Source organism: Stigmatopora argus, chromosome 22 (assembly GCF_051989625.1).
Source record: "Stigmatopora argus isolate UIUO_Sarg chromosome 22, RoL_Sarg_1.0, whole genome shotgun sequence".
NCBI lineage: Eukaryota > Metazoa > Chordata > Actinopteri > Syngnathiformes > Syngnathidae > Stigmatopora > Stigmatopora argus.
The window spans coordinates 11,525,001-11,540,934 of NC_135408.1; the positions used below are offsets into that span (position 1 = coordinate 11,525,001).

The 15,934-nt window shown below is 41.6% G+C and overlaps 1 protein-coding gene across 11 annotated transcripts in view; it reads right to left on the bottom strand.

The window, feature by feature from the left end:
* The window catches only part of msi2b (musashi RNA-binding protein 2b), a 196,419-nt gene that overhangs the window by 123,288 nt on the left and 57,197 nt on the right, over positions 1 to 15,934 (bottom strand). For all 11 annotated transcript variants that reach the window (XM_077591822.1, XM_077591827.1, XM_077591825.1 and 8 more), the window contains one exon: positions 7,138 to 7,230. In XM_077591822.1, coding sequence (XP_077447948.1) covers positions 7,138 to 7,230 — 93 coding nt within the window. The remainder of the gene's footprint in view (positions 1 to 7,137; positions 7,231 to 15,934) is intronic.

A 15,934-nucleotide genomic window follows, 5' to 3' on the forward strand; every position in this document is an offset into this window, starting at 1 on the left:
TCATAGCCAATTCATTTATATTGCTCTGCCCTTCTCCCCGTAAGTCTTGGTCACTAACTACAAGTGACTGCGATGAGATTGAAGCCTTTGGCATAAACGGGGATGAGAGGCGCAAGCTCCATCATGGCTGCTCTGATCGCTCCTTATAATCACTGGAACCAGACAATATCCCCCGACTGATTAGGTCAGTTGCGGCAGCGGGGAAAACAATCACGGGACGTCAGCTGGTGACGGACATCCAAACGGCGAGTGGTCAACTGTGAGCCGCCATGTAAATGGCATGCAAATGTGCACCTGCACCAGCTACGGAAGTGGGATGAAGGACTGTGGCCTTTTGATTAGCTTCCTTTCCCTTTTTTTAAGTGCCATTTTCTCCTTTTCCTCATCATTGTTTTTCTGCCTCCACACGGAAAACGGCACGAGGTCTCCTCGGATCCATCGAGATGCACTTTGGAAAGAAAACTTGTCCAAAAAGAGGCAGAAAAACAAAGTACTTTTGCAACTCTAAAAACGATAGTGCCCAACCAAGCAATCATTTCTACTCTGTTCAATTTTGCCAAACTAGTAAAGCCATCTCGAAGCGTAGGAGGTGGTTTCAGTCAACACCTGCGGGCTGACAATAACAATAACAATGACATGACAGCTAAGAGAAAATAAAATCCATCTTCTTCAGACTAAAATTTACCTAGAAAAAAAACACTCGACGCCGCATTACGTTGGACAGGTTAGCGCCACGCAATGGCGGTCTTCACAGATGGTTTCGCAGTTATTTTGGTGCCATTTGCAAACACTAAAACCATGCAAAATGTCAGCCGTGTTATTAGATTACCGAAGCTCCAGAACAAATGTCACGCGCGGAAATCTGTTTCTGATGCTCATTGTCCTCTTAGAGAATGAGAGTCGAAATTGTGCCTTTTTCTCGATTTCCTGTTCCTGTTTGTCATCTCTCTTACGCACAGGCTCTTAAAACTTAATAGCTACAGCGCCTATTTGTCAGAATCCAGCACTTGCATGGTAACACAGAAATTGTACTTTAAGTGTTCAAATGACAAAAAAACACTTTTAAATTCTGAGTATAGCTGCCTCAAGGAATAACATTTAAAATTATGATTTGTTTCTGACTCCAAGGCAAAAGGATTCCCGAGAAGCTGAAATCTGATCCGACAAAAACAAACATCCACAGGTCACACACAGGAAGAAATCAAGAGCAAAGGCGATCATGGCCATCCCTCTCGGTCCAAATAAGTTGGACGTGAATCACTGTCAACAACAGCCAATGAGTGATTACGATGAGTACTCGCCAGGTTTGAATGCAGGTGAACGAGGCCCCCCATTGCATAAACTGACATTTATTTAACTTCAATCACACGGGTCCTGGCGCCGCCGCTCTGCTCGTCCGACTCGGCGCTGACCTTTGAATCTGCCTTTATCCCTCATAAGCCCGGAGGCGGTGAACCGCATAAGCCCCTCCTCTTCCTCCACCCATTCACTTACACCTCCGAAAACTGGCTGTAGACCAGCGGAGCATGAGAACCCGGACGGCGCAGACATAAAGAAAGGATTGTCGGAGCCCAACGACATGGAAGCCGTTAGCGGCCGAGAGAGAGTCGAGTCGAGTCGAGGGGAGCGAGTACGCTAAAGCAGAGCAGTGTGGGATGCACTCAAAGCTGATCAAAATAAACCAATGAGGACCAAAGCATTAGTCACCCTATCTAATTATGCCTGGAGCGCTGCGGAAAGCTCATTTGGTGCCAGGGCAGGGCTCAGCTGCGACGTCACATCCAAATTTACAAGGTGTCTTCACACCAAAGTCCAACTCTAATGGAGTGTTTGCCTCAGTGGAATTTTTTGGCTGAGGCTTGCCAAGGGGCCGGGGAAGGGGCTCCCCAATAGGGATTTGAGCCATTGCGAAACAAGATGTTGTCCTTTAAGAAAAGTAGCAACATCAGATTTAAACAAATAGTTGATTACAACTTGGCATAATGTTTCTTTGTGTGGGCAACATTCATTTTGGAAAGGGTCTGAGTCTAAGTTTTTTTTGGGGAGTCTATATTTAATTTGAGCAGATTCCTTTCTATGAGAAAAATTCTCCTACCAATTTGATTATCAAGGTATTTATTTCGCACGGTTGGAATACACGCCCCAAAAAAAGCTACTGCATTGATCGTCAGCTTCTGATTGTTCAACATCAAATTGCTGTAAACGAACTAATCTTGTCACAAAATCGAATCGCCAATCATAAATTATGCCCCCGATGGAATTGTTGTTAATACGAATTGTTGCAGCCTCCGCCTTTATTTGTACATAATTTGGCCAAGACATTGGCGGTGTTGTGGTTCGCATGGCTGACTTTTTTCCCCTTTTTTTCCCGTGGCTGACATGGGATCAATACCCACTCAATGAGCTCTTCACAACTATACGGTGATCGACTGGCGACCATTATATGGCATTGTTTGGCCTTGAATCAGCTTGAATAGGTGGCGGTAACACATGCGCGGGATAGAGAATATAGATAGATTTTTGGTGGGATAGGAGGATCGAACGGAGGCCCTTCAATCACAGTTCACATTCTAAACCACTTGACTAGCTTCCTTACAATCGTTGAAAATAAGAGAAGTCAACAGGAATGTCAGCAATTAGAAATCGGACCGGAATTTATTGGAAATCGGGGCCAATTTTCACAGGATCAGCATCGGGTAAAAAAAATAAATAAATATGTTTTTAAGTATTTAAGTACATTACCTGCTTCTCGCTGACAAGGGCAGTGAAATATAATACGTTGGTAGGGCAGTTAATGAGGTAAAATAGCAACAAAATGATTGCCAAGTATAATGAAAAAATTACATGTATACAGCATATTGTATCATTTCTGCATTAATATTGATACGATTGAAATAAAGCAAATGTCCAACTAATCACAACTAAAATAGCTCAATATTGTTTAAGTCTATTCATTGTATTCGTTTATGTAAAATATGTTGTTGAAACAACGGTTCATGGCCTTAAATTGGTGCTGCACAACTGAAAAAAAGGGATTTGTTTATATAATTATAATGGTGCAATAGCCCTATTTCAACACGGAATGGCCAAAAACCATTTGCATATAGTAGTACTTTTTTCCCCTACTAAAACATTTCCTGCGCAAAAATATGTGATGAAGACATCCCCATTAGCAAATAATGTAACATTAAAAAAATAATAAAATCTTTCAACGGAGTATCGGATTAATTTGATTGTAAGGAGAAGTGGGACCACCCTCTGGTTAAGAGCCCTATCGACACAAAGAAACAAGAAGTTTCTCAGGGTGCAATGGCTTGCATTTCTAGCAAAAAAAGGCAACAGTGTTAACTATTAGCCGGGTAATGGGATCCGTCAGAGAAACATTATAATCAGTCAAACACAAGTGCACTTCCACTTTGGTGTCGTGCACGCAATCATTTGTGATCCACGCCTTCCGAGTGGGATGAAGGCAACAAAGAAGCCACACGGGTGGCCAAAGTGTGCCACGCTCGTGTTTCCTCCCAAAGGTGACAGCTGGGGAGATTGATGTGGAGGGGAGATGTCAACCTCCCTCCACCCCAGACGGCGCGAAGGGGGACTAAGGTGGGCGCCGCCGGGGGGGAGCAGAGGGGAGGCGAGGGGAGACGCCGAGGTTACCGACAGAACCTGTGACCCACTTGCGACCACACAAGCTGTTTGCCCTCTACCGCTTCCCAACCCCGACACCTCTGCAGACCACATCCTGCTAATTGGCTTGTGGTGCTACACACACACACACACACACACTAGGGCAAACACACTAACACACCCATGCGGACCCCTCATGCGACGTCACATCGAAGAGAATAATCGTGTTTTCTGTGAAAAGAACGATCGCTGCTACATGTGTGATGTGTGACAGGATGACAATAACGACCTCCAACGTGTCAAAAATGCAATTTGTTATGATAACATTGTTTGGGAAGCATTAATATGATATCATTTTTTTTTGCTTTGGAGCTTTCAGCTCACCCGGGTGCCAGAAAAAGGAATCTCTATCCTGTTCCATTACATTTCCCTATATTTGATGTGTCTTTGCAAAGACACCGAGAGAAAATACATGACTAAAAAAATAATAATCAAATAGTGAAGATAATTGTTGGACGATACAGCTATAATCTTTCATCAAGGCAGGAGCTTTTCCCGGAAAATCTCCTCTTGTGGTGATATTTCACATAAATGTCATTTCCCCCCAAAAAAATCCATCCTACACAAATACAAATTTCAAATAAACTAAAAATACAGTCAAAATATCTTAACTTATTTGGACCTAAACACAACCGCATGTCAAGCCATTGTATTTAAGTGCACTCAATATGCAATACTATGTCAATAAAATAGTTTTCAGTTTTACAGAATGTATCAAAAACACAAAGCATCTGGTTGGTTCGCGGGCCGCGTTAACGTCAACTCGATTTCATGTGGGCCGGACCATTTTAGATATAATATTTAGATTTATTTTTTATAAATGTATTAAAAGAACTGGATTAAAAGCCCTGAATATTCAGTTTTTTTTATAGATCTAAAACAATGTTTATTTAAGCTTTTTTAATATATATTTTTAGATTTTACAAAATGATTTTTGAACTAAAAACACAGAAAAAATGGATTAAAAAATTACAATTATTGATTTAAAAGGGGGAAAATCAGGAAATTTTATATACATCTATACTCTTCATGTTAATTTGATCCTAAAACAGAAAGTCGGCACTCATCATTTACTTTCCCGGGCCACACAAAATGATGCAGCGGGCCAGATTTGGCCCCCGGGCCGCCATTTTGATACACGTGATCTATATCAAACATTTATTTTTTATTTTCTTAAAGACTCATTTTGATATGCATTGAGATTCCCACAGACGCACAACTAATCACGCCACCGTCTAAATCCACTTGACGACTGGAACACTCGAGCAAGTCGCGAGTGGTTGTGCAGACGTACCGAGGTGAGTACGAGTAGCCAATAAAAGCAGACCAAGAAAACATGTACCAGATCTTGCTCAATCAGTCTGATTTGTTTGTTTCCGCCTAAGCGTTTGAGAATTCCTCGAGGAGGGCAAAAAACTCCGCATAATCAAGTCAATTATGTCATTCAATCAAGTCGAAAATCATTTTAAGCCCTTTCTAAAATGCTTTGATTGCAAAGTCGTGCAGCATATTTGCTTGCTGCCTTCCATCTTGCAAATAAACTATCCAAACCATGCTAAGGGACGCCTGCCCTTAACCGGAGGACGTTCAGCATAGCCGACATCTTGCATTTTGCCACGTTGGTTTGCATCTTTTACAACAGTCACCCACTTCCTAAAACGTCAAACAATGCCCCACATCGATGAAAAATAGAGGTAAAGATGACCACCCGGAAATAGCACAGACGGTTCTACATAACAAACCAATGGAACTGTTTACTCATCGACGGCATTGACAGAAATAGAGGCCCGTTCCTCTTTGATGTCGGGAAAATGGCAGCGATCATACAATGAAAAAAAAACAGCCCTACGCCAAAGAATCTAGATCCATCTAGACCACATGTGTCAAAGTGGCGGCCCGGGGCCAAATCGGGCCCACCGCATCATTTTGTGTGACCCGGGAAAGTAAATCATGAGTGCCGACTTTCTGTTTTAGGATCAAATTCAAATGAAGAGTATAGATGTATATTATATTTCCTGATTTTCCCCCTTTTAAATCAATAATTGTCATTTTTTAATCCATTTTTTCTGTGTTTTTAGTTCAAAAATCATTTTGTAAAATCTAAAAATATATTAATATATTATAAACATTGTTTTAGATCTATAAAAAAACTGAATATTCAGGGCTTTTAATCCAGTTCTATTAATCCATTTTTAAAACAAATCTAAATATTATATCTAAAATGGTCTGGCCCACATGAAATCGAGTTGACGTTCAAGGCGGCCCGCGAACCAACCCGAGTCTAACACCCTTGATCTAGACAATTTAAGCACTTTTTCTATACGTTATGGTCAGCACCTCACTCACTACATTTAGAACTGAGCGACACCGTGATCGTCTACAAATTTCAATCGGAACTCCTTCCAGCATCGAAAGAAGGTCGCTACGACGGCGTCTCTTGGCCGAACCGAGCAGTCAGTCACCTTGCTCACTTCCTGCCGGGGGAACGAAACCAAACGAAACAACAGTCGCCTCTGGAGGAGGGGAAAGCACGCTGGAAACCAAAAATAACTGTTTCCATTATTTCATAACAGCTCTTTTGTCTCCTTGAGGACACGGGTGCATTATGCGGCCATGAAAAAAAAATCCATCCTGGTGGAAACCGTTTCAAGTCAAGGTCAAGCGCTAATGTTACAGAGACCGTATCATCTGAAGGTGACCTTGACTGACGCGGAATATGACATGAGGGAAATGGATCTCCACTCCGGGTGAGGAAATTATCTGTGAAATGCTGCCACTGTATCAAAGCCTGTTTGTGTGCATGTGCGTGCGTGGGTGTGTGGCATGCATGTCCTTGTAATAAAGGGCGCCAAAATATGCCTCACTCAGCTTGCTTGCTCGGAGAGCAAGCGGACCCACGGCGCCGTACCACAAACCTATCTTTTCAGAATACCCTCGCACAAACAGTCGGAGCTCAAACAAAATAACAGGATCTTATTGTACTTGTATCACGGCAATAAAAGGCATTTGATTCCATTCAAAATGTAAAGAATTTGGCACGCAGACCGTCACTAGGAATTCATCTGCGTACTCTACCGCACGCTATTCGGCCAAGTCAAAGGCTTGATGTCAAGCTATCAAAAGGATTAACGCGTCGGTTTGGGTTTTGCTATTCACCTTTGATTTAGCGGACATATTTTCCCTCAACAAAAAGGCACTTTCTTTTTTTTTCCTAGTCTTGATGGCTTGAAATTACCGAGCTGCTATTGAGCGAGTCTATAGTAGTTAAAGAATGGTGCTTTACATAGTGTGTTTTACGCTTATTAACACTCCTGATCTACCATTATAGTTAGGGTTTCATTTTTTCTAACGTATTCGACTGCTAAACGGCTCGTATTTGCAAGTCAAATGCACAAAAGCCAACGGAATATCATCATCGCAGTACAAGAGTTAAAAAAGAGGAAGTCTTACCTTTCCGAACTGTTCAAAATACTGTTTGACATCTTCCAATACTGTATTGGCTGAAAGGCCACCCACAAATATTTTCTTCGTTCTTGTGACCATCTAAAAAAAGAAAGAAAATAAGACAATGATTATTGAGAGGAAGGAAAAACAATATTGGGCAGAACATGGTCAAAATAGGACTTTGGCAAACTTCATTACTGAAGTTCAAAATAGTATTTAAAATTCTGTACTTATAGCAGGAAAGGTCACAACGTTTTGACACGGTAACAAAAGTACATCTCGCCCCCAAAAAGTTTTGTTCAACATAAAGCAACAGCAGCCTTTACTTATTAAAAAAAAAGAAAAGAAACAAATTAATGAGGGCCGGAATATGAAATCAGAATGAATTAAAGCCTCATTTAATTTCAGTGAAAATATGAAGGATTATTCGACTGTCACAAAGAGGGCAAAAAAATAACCTTTGTACCAAATTAAGACGTGTTCAACGAACTGCCTTGTAAAACCGTCTCCGTTACAAAAAATGTATTCATTTCTTATTTATTGATTATTTATTTGTATGTCTGTTGTTTTTTTGTGCACTATGTGGTGAAAGCTTTAAATCTCATTATATTTGTATAATGACAATAAAAGCATTCAATTCAAAAGTTCAAATAAATTGACCCATCGTCAATCATTTTTCTCAGAAATTCTTCAATATGTGCTGTGTTATTTGTATGCATACTTAAAAGTAACATATTTGGACGCAAGGACAGTTCATTAAGCAACTCAATAAAAGCAACAATGTAAAGCTGATGAAATTGTGTAGCATAACATAGGTGGAGACCTTAACGATGTGGGAAAGGATCTTGATCAAATTGCTGACTGGAACATTTTCAATGCATGAAAGGCGAGCTTAATAGCGATGAACAAGATGCAAGATTCAGCTGAAAGTCACATCTGTCAAGGGCTTTGCGGGTCTCACTGCCACAAAACATGCACTATATGAGCGAGCAAATGAGTTTGCTAGTGTTCCATGGTGTATTTAATTAATACTTTTTAATCTTGTAAAAGAACCAAAACGATGATTTATCGGCTAGACTTGTTTAAAGCACACATCAAATTGGTCTCCGGTAGAAACAAGCAACTATCAGCAAAAAACAACAACAAAAAAAAGCACGTACACGTACAGAAAGGCCACTTAACGTGTAAAAATATGAGTCCATTAGTACTGAACAATGAGAACAGTTCAAGTAAAGCTGAGTTGTCAGGCAATATCAAGAAATAATTATGATAAAATAAACAATTCTGCAAAGGACGCTTTATAAAGTGATCAGCGGTGTGCTAATGATTGTGGGAATGTTTTTTTATTTCAGTTTATTGTTGACTTACAAGTTCAAATCGGTATTTACGGTCATTATACAAGTATGAGAGTTAAAGCTTTACCATGCAGTGCACAGATATATAATCAATAAATAATGATAAATAATCAATAGTAATAAATAAGTAGTCAATAACATAAGGAGTCGTCATGAATAAGTGGTGACAAATAAGTAGGTACAAAAAGCGACTAAAGTGGTTAGCAGTCGTAATGGGAATTAGGAAGAAACTGTCATTGAGTCTGTTTGTCTTGGCTGTTATGGTCTTGTCGCAGGTTGAAGAGGTGGAAGCTGGGATGTGTATTTTCTTTTTTTGGGATGTTACACTCAAGTATTTGAAAGGGATAGTCATCAGAAAGCGACAACTTCCACCCCCCTCGTAATATATCGGCAATGAGCTGGCTAGTCGCGAGTTGTACGGGACGCAAGAATAAAGGCGGGCGGGCGGGCATCTGCACCATCCATCCTCCTCTCCTCCTTGCCAACATCATCCCACAGACCTCGGAGGTTATCAGTACTTGGATGCCAGCGCCGGCAACCCCGGGCCAGACAGCTGCTGATAAGCCGGCTGCGCGGGTATTTATCATCGTCACTCACTTTTATCGCCGCAAATCAAGGTAAAATAAAGAAATGGATAAATACACGCGCCAACGCTCATGTCACCCCGGCTCCTCGTCCTATTTCACTTCCGGGCTGGCTATTTTGCGGTTATCCATTGGCCATCTCGTGCCATTAAATGCTTCAGCCTGTTAAATTTTTAGTCGTCTTTGTCGTGTTTTGTGTTTCTTTCCCCACGATGATTGACAAGAATATATGGCTTCACACGATAAACCTCATAAGAGAGGTTACTTTTGGTGAAAATGCTACCTTAGTATCGTATTTTTCAGATGAAATGTCACACATTGAATTGTTAAATCATTTCACAAAATCTTAAATGTTAAAACACGCTGACTGATATCACAAAGCAGTAAACATTAGCTACAATGGTGTGTTTTTATATGTCACACATGTACCAGAATAAACAAATAGCTTACGATACAGCTACTCTGACTCTTATGTTTATAACTTGAATTCACAAGATCAAATGTCTGCTGTTCATCACATCTTTAAAAAAATGGTGTAATATATCCTCATAAGAGATTTATAGTCTGAAAAATACTTTGGATTTTTGATGTAAACGTACTAGCTTGCCTTTTAACCAATATGTAATCTATTTGAACGGTCGTCTTACAGTGCCATTTTTATCTATTTTTACCCCCAATTTAAAAAACGGTCTCTAAACGTAAAGCTTGAATGAAAACTGTACAAACTGGTGTATTTGTCTTTTGCCCTATTTACGTTCAGAGTGAATAATGCGCAATATTTTACATCCTCAGAATATTGAGCTGCTTGTTTGACTGCGGTGTTTAATAACTGAGGTAAACGTACCGAGGGTGCCGAGAAGGATGAAACGGATAAGCCGGCAGCTGATATTGCAACATGCTAGTATATTACTATTTGTAGAAATTCGCTACCTCGACTGGTAGCAGCAAACAAAATTCAAAAAGCTTTCATGATCCAGCAACAAAAAGCTATTAATGTTTTCAACGTGGAACACAAACCGCAAAGGGAAGCTGTGAATGTTATTAACTTGACAAAGAAGGATGCGACCAGATGATTATTTTTGCGAAATAAAATCAAATCTAAGACGGAATGCTACACAGACGGAGAGAGGAAAAATCAGGCGGCATATTTCGGCAAATCTTGAGAATTTTACACTCAAGCGCCGGCAGTATGTTATCTTTTAAACTCCATTCAGGGCCACATGCTTGACGGGCAGATGGTGATAAAGACATTCAGCATTTTTCCCGGAAAACGTGTAAGCTGACACCATTAATGGAGAAGATAGAAAAGCTTGAGACTAACAGTACTTAATTGGAGATTTCCTTTCGTCAACCTTTTTATCGTATTCCTTCCGATTACCGATTGTTGTGGAAAATCTAAAAATGTGACGCTTTTTAGAATGTGTAAAAAGAACATTTTGCCACTGAAGGCATTTAAAAAAAATGGTTTCAGAGATAAAGCACTGTTCCGATATCGGATGAAAAAAGCGTTTGTTATAAAAACAGGTGATTATGGGTGAAAAACTAAACTATTTTCTACTGAAAGAGTGTTGACACTTTCATTATTGTAGTCTTTTCTTGACACTCATGAAGAAAAGGACTCTGCGGGCTTGAAAAGATCAAAATGCGCCACAAATCCGCAGTCAATAAATGTTATAATGCCTAAAATTGAGCAAGTTCAAGGGTAGGCTTATTACATCTTTGCAAAGCACAACATGTCTAAAGGACGTGCACTGAGTTAAACAGCGACTCCAGACCGAGCACTATTGCTCTAACGACAATTTAATTTGCCTTAGAAAAGCTGCATGTATTAATGTCTTCTCCAAAAGTGACTTGTTCGTTGCAATTAGTCAAACGTGCTGTCTTGGAGGCGCCGCTGGGGTGGCTTGACGCCAATTTAAAACGTTTCACTTGTGTGACCAAGAACATTGTAGATAACATGAATTTGTCAAGTCGTCATACATTAGCTTACCTGAGATCTCGTTTGACGTCCTTACCGAGTCACTAGTCCCTGACGCTAATCCCTTATTAGATCTTTCAACCTAAGCTCTGCCCTGACGGACCGCCGTTGTTTGAGGTCGGTCATCCAGCTATGATTACAAGGTGAGTTGTATTCCGGCCCTCGCCTCTTGCACGTGTGGGGTCACACACACGGCTGTAAACACAAAAGCCCAGACCGGCTGGGGATTTCCATGTCGTTTCTCATATCGGAAACTAATGGGACAAAGCCGCGGCGCCATTGTTACGGTTCTAGCGCCGAGATATAATTACTGGCGTTCAGATCCCGTCTGTCGCCTCGCTCGTGAGCGAACAGAAAGCACCAGAGAGCGTCTGTCGATGCGGTGCGGCGTGATCAAAGGCGGAGACGTTGTGCAGGCGCTCGCACGCCATGCGGGCAAAACACGGCCAGGTAAACACTGCCATTGCTCATTTGCATCACCAGAACAGGCCCACCAAGAGAAAAGACAGCCCGTAAATGACAAACATCGGTGCAATCGTGTCTGCTTTGGAGCCTGGCGTGCAACGCGTTGGAGGCGAAACAGAAGGTAAGCGGGCCATCGGAAGAACTGCGAGAGGGGAAGAAAAACCCCAACCAGCCACCAAGGTTCGGGCCACGGCCCGGCCTGCTTTTAAAGTGGCCCAATCGCAGCTCGGGTGTGCAAAAATAGATCTGTAATTGCTTATTACAATACAATTAGAGCAAAGGAGATGAGGGAAGGAAAGATGCTTAGTGCAAATATGGAGTGACAGGCCCAAGCAACCCGACAGGATTACAGTAGCCAATGGCACACGGGAAGAATACCAGAGCGATGAGAGTCAGAGACAATGACGACAGAAAGGGAGAGAGAGAGAGTGAGAGTGGGCGAGAGAACCAGAGAACACGATTGGGGGAAGGGTGAAGCTGTCGAGCACGGGGCAGAAGCTAATGACAACCCTGGCTTCGACTAGCGCAGACATCTTTGAAGCGGCGCTCTGATCAGAGATGTGATTGCCACCGCTGCAGGGCCACCACTGCTAAATTAACCTACACCAGAAGCCACTCAGGGAAAGTCACGGGCACGTTCTCGCCCGTACCGGCCACCTGCCGACCCACCGGCCCTACCAGACGGCCATCGGAGACCAACGACGGCGTTTGCGCACGGCCTTGTCGGTTCGAACGTGGGCCCAGTTAGGCGTGATTAGCTGCACTTTCCCCACCGCTGTTATGAAGATTGATAGAAACAGCTCAGAGCCGATTATGTGGCCCCGGAGATGCACGGGCCCGTACCCTAACGGCACGTTGGCGGCGCATTTGCCACAAGCGCGGCACGCCGCGGTTGGGCACGGGCCGGGCATTAAGCAAACGTTACGCCGATGCACGAGGCAAATGTGGACCGGACCGTGCCAGGAGTGCTCTTAAGAGCTCTACCCGAACGGGAATATTATGGTAATGAGATGCTAGCTTCTGGCCAGATCTGGGACATTTGAGTGGGCTTGCTACGACCATTTAATGACATTTCAAATATATATTATGAACAAGCCTGGATATGGGAAATTCCCAAGCAGGGTTATGAGGCTCACCACGACTTCATGATACTGAGATTCATTTAACATAATGGATAGTGAAATAAACCTTATTGTGACTCTGGCCTGACACGCTGGAAATAGGAAAATGAATGTTAGCAGCATGTGCGTTCATTTGGATCTACAAGTATTTCATTGAATTCAAAGCCATCAGATTCATCATTTATTTGCATGCTGAATCACATTACCACAACAAAAGAGGGCATATTTTGATGGCGCTTTGTTGTGAGGATTATGGGAAATCCAATTAACATATGTTGGAGGGAAATACTGGAGGACAAAGCCTTTTCTTTTAAATGTAATGAAAATCAGAAATGTAGGATTTTTCATGACAAAACTTAGACAAGTGCTCGACTACGCAGGTTTGTTTGCACGCATTTTAAATGCCGCGCTGAGTCTGGCAGATGATTGTATTGATTGCATGCTCTATTTGCCATTAGACTCGTAAAAATCGTATATTTTCATTTCGTTTTAGAGCGTCAGGAGCTGTAGAGGAGCAATACATTGAAGGCATTTTGTGTTGAGGCATTCACATGCAAACTACGTGCAACTCCTCTTTGTTTCATGAAAGCAACTGGATGATATCAAGCCTGAGCAAGCTTCATGACCTTTTCAACCCCTGTGCATTAGTTCTAGAGCTTGATCCTCCTCTAAGTTCACAAGGTCACATATGAAAGTCCGACGCCGAGCCACGTCAAAACTAGACCGCAAATGTATGGTCCTAGTCTTAATGTCGATGAATTGATGTCCAAATTCTTTCAAATGGGAGGCACTGACAAGAAAAAGGACCATGTTGTCCGAAAAGACTCTTTAGATTGCCACACTGCAATCTGAACGATCAGTTTCTTTATCCACTTTTATAGCAATGAAGTAGTGACTGATGACCTTATGGTCCCTAGCCCAGGGGTAGGGAACCTATGGCTCGGGAGCCATATGTGGCTCTTTCCATGGGTGCATATGGCTCTCAGGTAAAATATGAAAATCAATGGTGAGAGAGCTGAGTCCCGAACATACTAATAGGAGCATCATTGTGGCGTTGACACTACCTCTACCACCACTTTAATCATAATTTTGTTTTTTATTACACTTCTGCATGCATGATATCATTGATACTGATTTATTAGCAACGTCATAAAAATGTTGTCAAAAGAATTCAGAGACTTTTTATACTTAAAAGTGGTGAAAGGACAAAAAGATCACACATTTTCATGTCATTTTACTTTTCAATTCTGAGAATGGCTCTCAAGAAATAACATTAGAAAATATGAATTGTTTATGGCTCTCTCCGTCAAAAAGGTTCCCGACCCCTGACCTAGCCTAATCACTACATCGTCAGCCCTCCCTTTTCAAATGAATCGGACGTGTATTGTCGTCAACGGCGGCCTCGACGTGTGAGCCAGGAATATTTTAAAAAAGCAACTCTCACTGCAGCGGTGGTGCTTAACAAAAAAAAAAACATTTGGCAAGCCTCTCCTGGCTGAGCAAGAGCATTTGAGTGGCAGCATTTTCAATAAGACGAAGCTCTCTTCCATGACGCCTGATATTGATAACAAAAGTTGATTTTCAACACAAGTCTGAGACTTTTGTACTGACAATAAGCAGTGGAGGGGAAAACAAATGGGATTTTAAGTTCCAATTACATTAATGGCTTTTTGACAGGCACTCCAACAATGCACCTTACACATAAACCCTCTCTCCGACAAACACACACAAACACACACACTCAAACGCAGACGCACTTTAAAGAACAATGCGACTAATGATCGTGGATCTTCAATCTTTCCAATTGTGCTCATCTGAGTGACATGCTGACAAAAGGGGAGAAGGAGATAAACAGGGCAGAGATATACTAAAGAGGAGGGGAAGGTCACATAAAAAAAACAAAGGCTTTTCTTCTTTATGTCTGCTAGGAAAAGGGTGACTCTCTAAATATGAGGCCGTCCGTCACGGTTATGCCGTTGCACCTCTGGCTAAACGCAAGGTCGCTCCTTAAAAAGGACATTTCAATCATGACAGGGCAAGCGTACACATTCCCAAATGTGGAAATTCTGCCCTGAAGCTCAACACTAGCCTGCTAAAGTGAGCACATTTTTAATAATAACGCTGATTTCATCAAGCTGGTTGTCTGAATTCATAATCCGCTCCTAGATTATTCAATTCCCTTCTTTCTTTCCGCACGCCATATGTCGGCAAAACACAAAAGTCAGGGTAAACATCCCGTCAAAATCGCCGTTCCTAAATGTAAATGTATATACGACTAAACCTTGTTAATCATTTACCAGTAAAACAAACTTCAGGCAAGTGTCAGGATGATGGAAGCACAATTTATGGTACTAGCAAGTTAATTACGTGCATCATTGTGTTCCAAAAATAAACGGTTAAGTGTGCATCATTATGCATGGCGGCCAAGGTCATCAATCATTCAGCATCCTGACAAACAAGATTTCATCGCGCCTTCAGCTAGCTTGGATGGATGCTGGGCTTTTACGCACTTATTCCTTTAACAGGTAACCTTTACGGCGAGATTGCCCGGTGAATAATGGAAAGCCCACCAAGGATTTTGATAAAAAAATATATGAAAAAAAAAATCATTTTATCTGCTTTTTGCCAGTTTACTGCAACAGTTCCAACTCGAAAACGCAAACTCGACTGCTCCATCCTGAGCAGAGCAGAACCGAGGACTGCGCATGTAAAAAAGTGCCGTGATATAATTTTAATAGGCGGCGGTGTTACCCTACGGAGAGCCATCTTACCTTTTTAGAAGCTAAGTTTTAGTGGTTTAATTAACGTTCAAAGCCCAAAGCTTTTACCAGCGTGAGTGTTTTCTTCTGCAAACGGCAGGTTTAAAGTTTATCTTAATTATGATTATCATTGTATCCCGCCGATAAAGCAATCAAAATCCGTGACTCATGTCTATTTTTCCTCCAATCAGGGTCTTTGGTGGCACTCAGTGGCCCAAAAAAAAAAAAACGAAGCTGAAAACCAAGTCAATAAATCCTCGTTGCCATGGAGTTATCCACTACCACACGTGTTAAAGTGGCGGCCCGGGGGCCAAATCTGGCCCGCCACATCATTTTTTGTGGCCCGGGAAAGTCAATCATGAGTGCCGACTTTCTGTTTTAGGATCAAATTAAAATGAAGAGTATAGATGTATATTACATTTCCTGATTTTCCCCCTTTTAAATCGATAATTGTCATTTTTTAATCATTTTTTCTGTGTTTTTAGTTCAAAAATCATTTTGTAAAATCGAAAAAAATATTTTTAAAAACCTAAAATAAAAA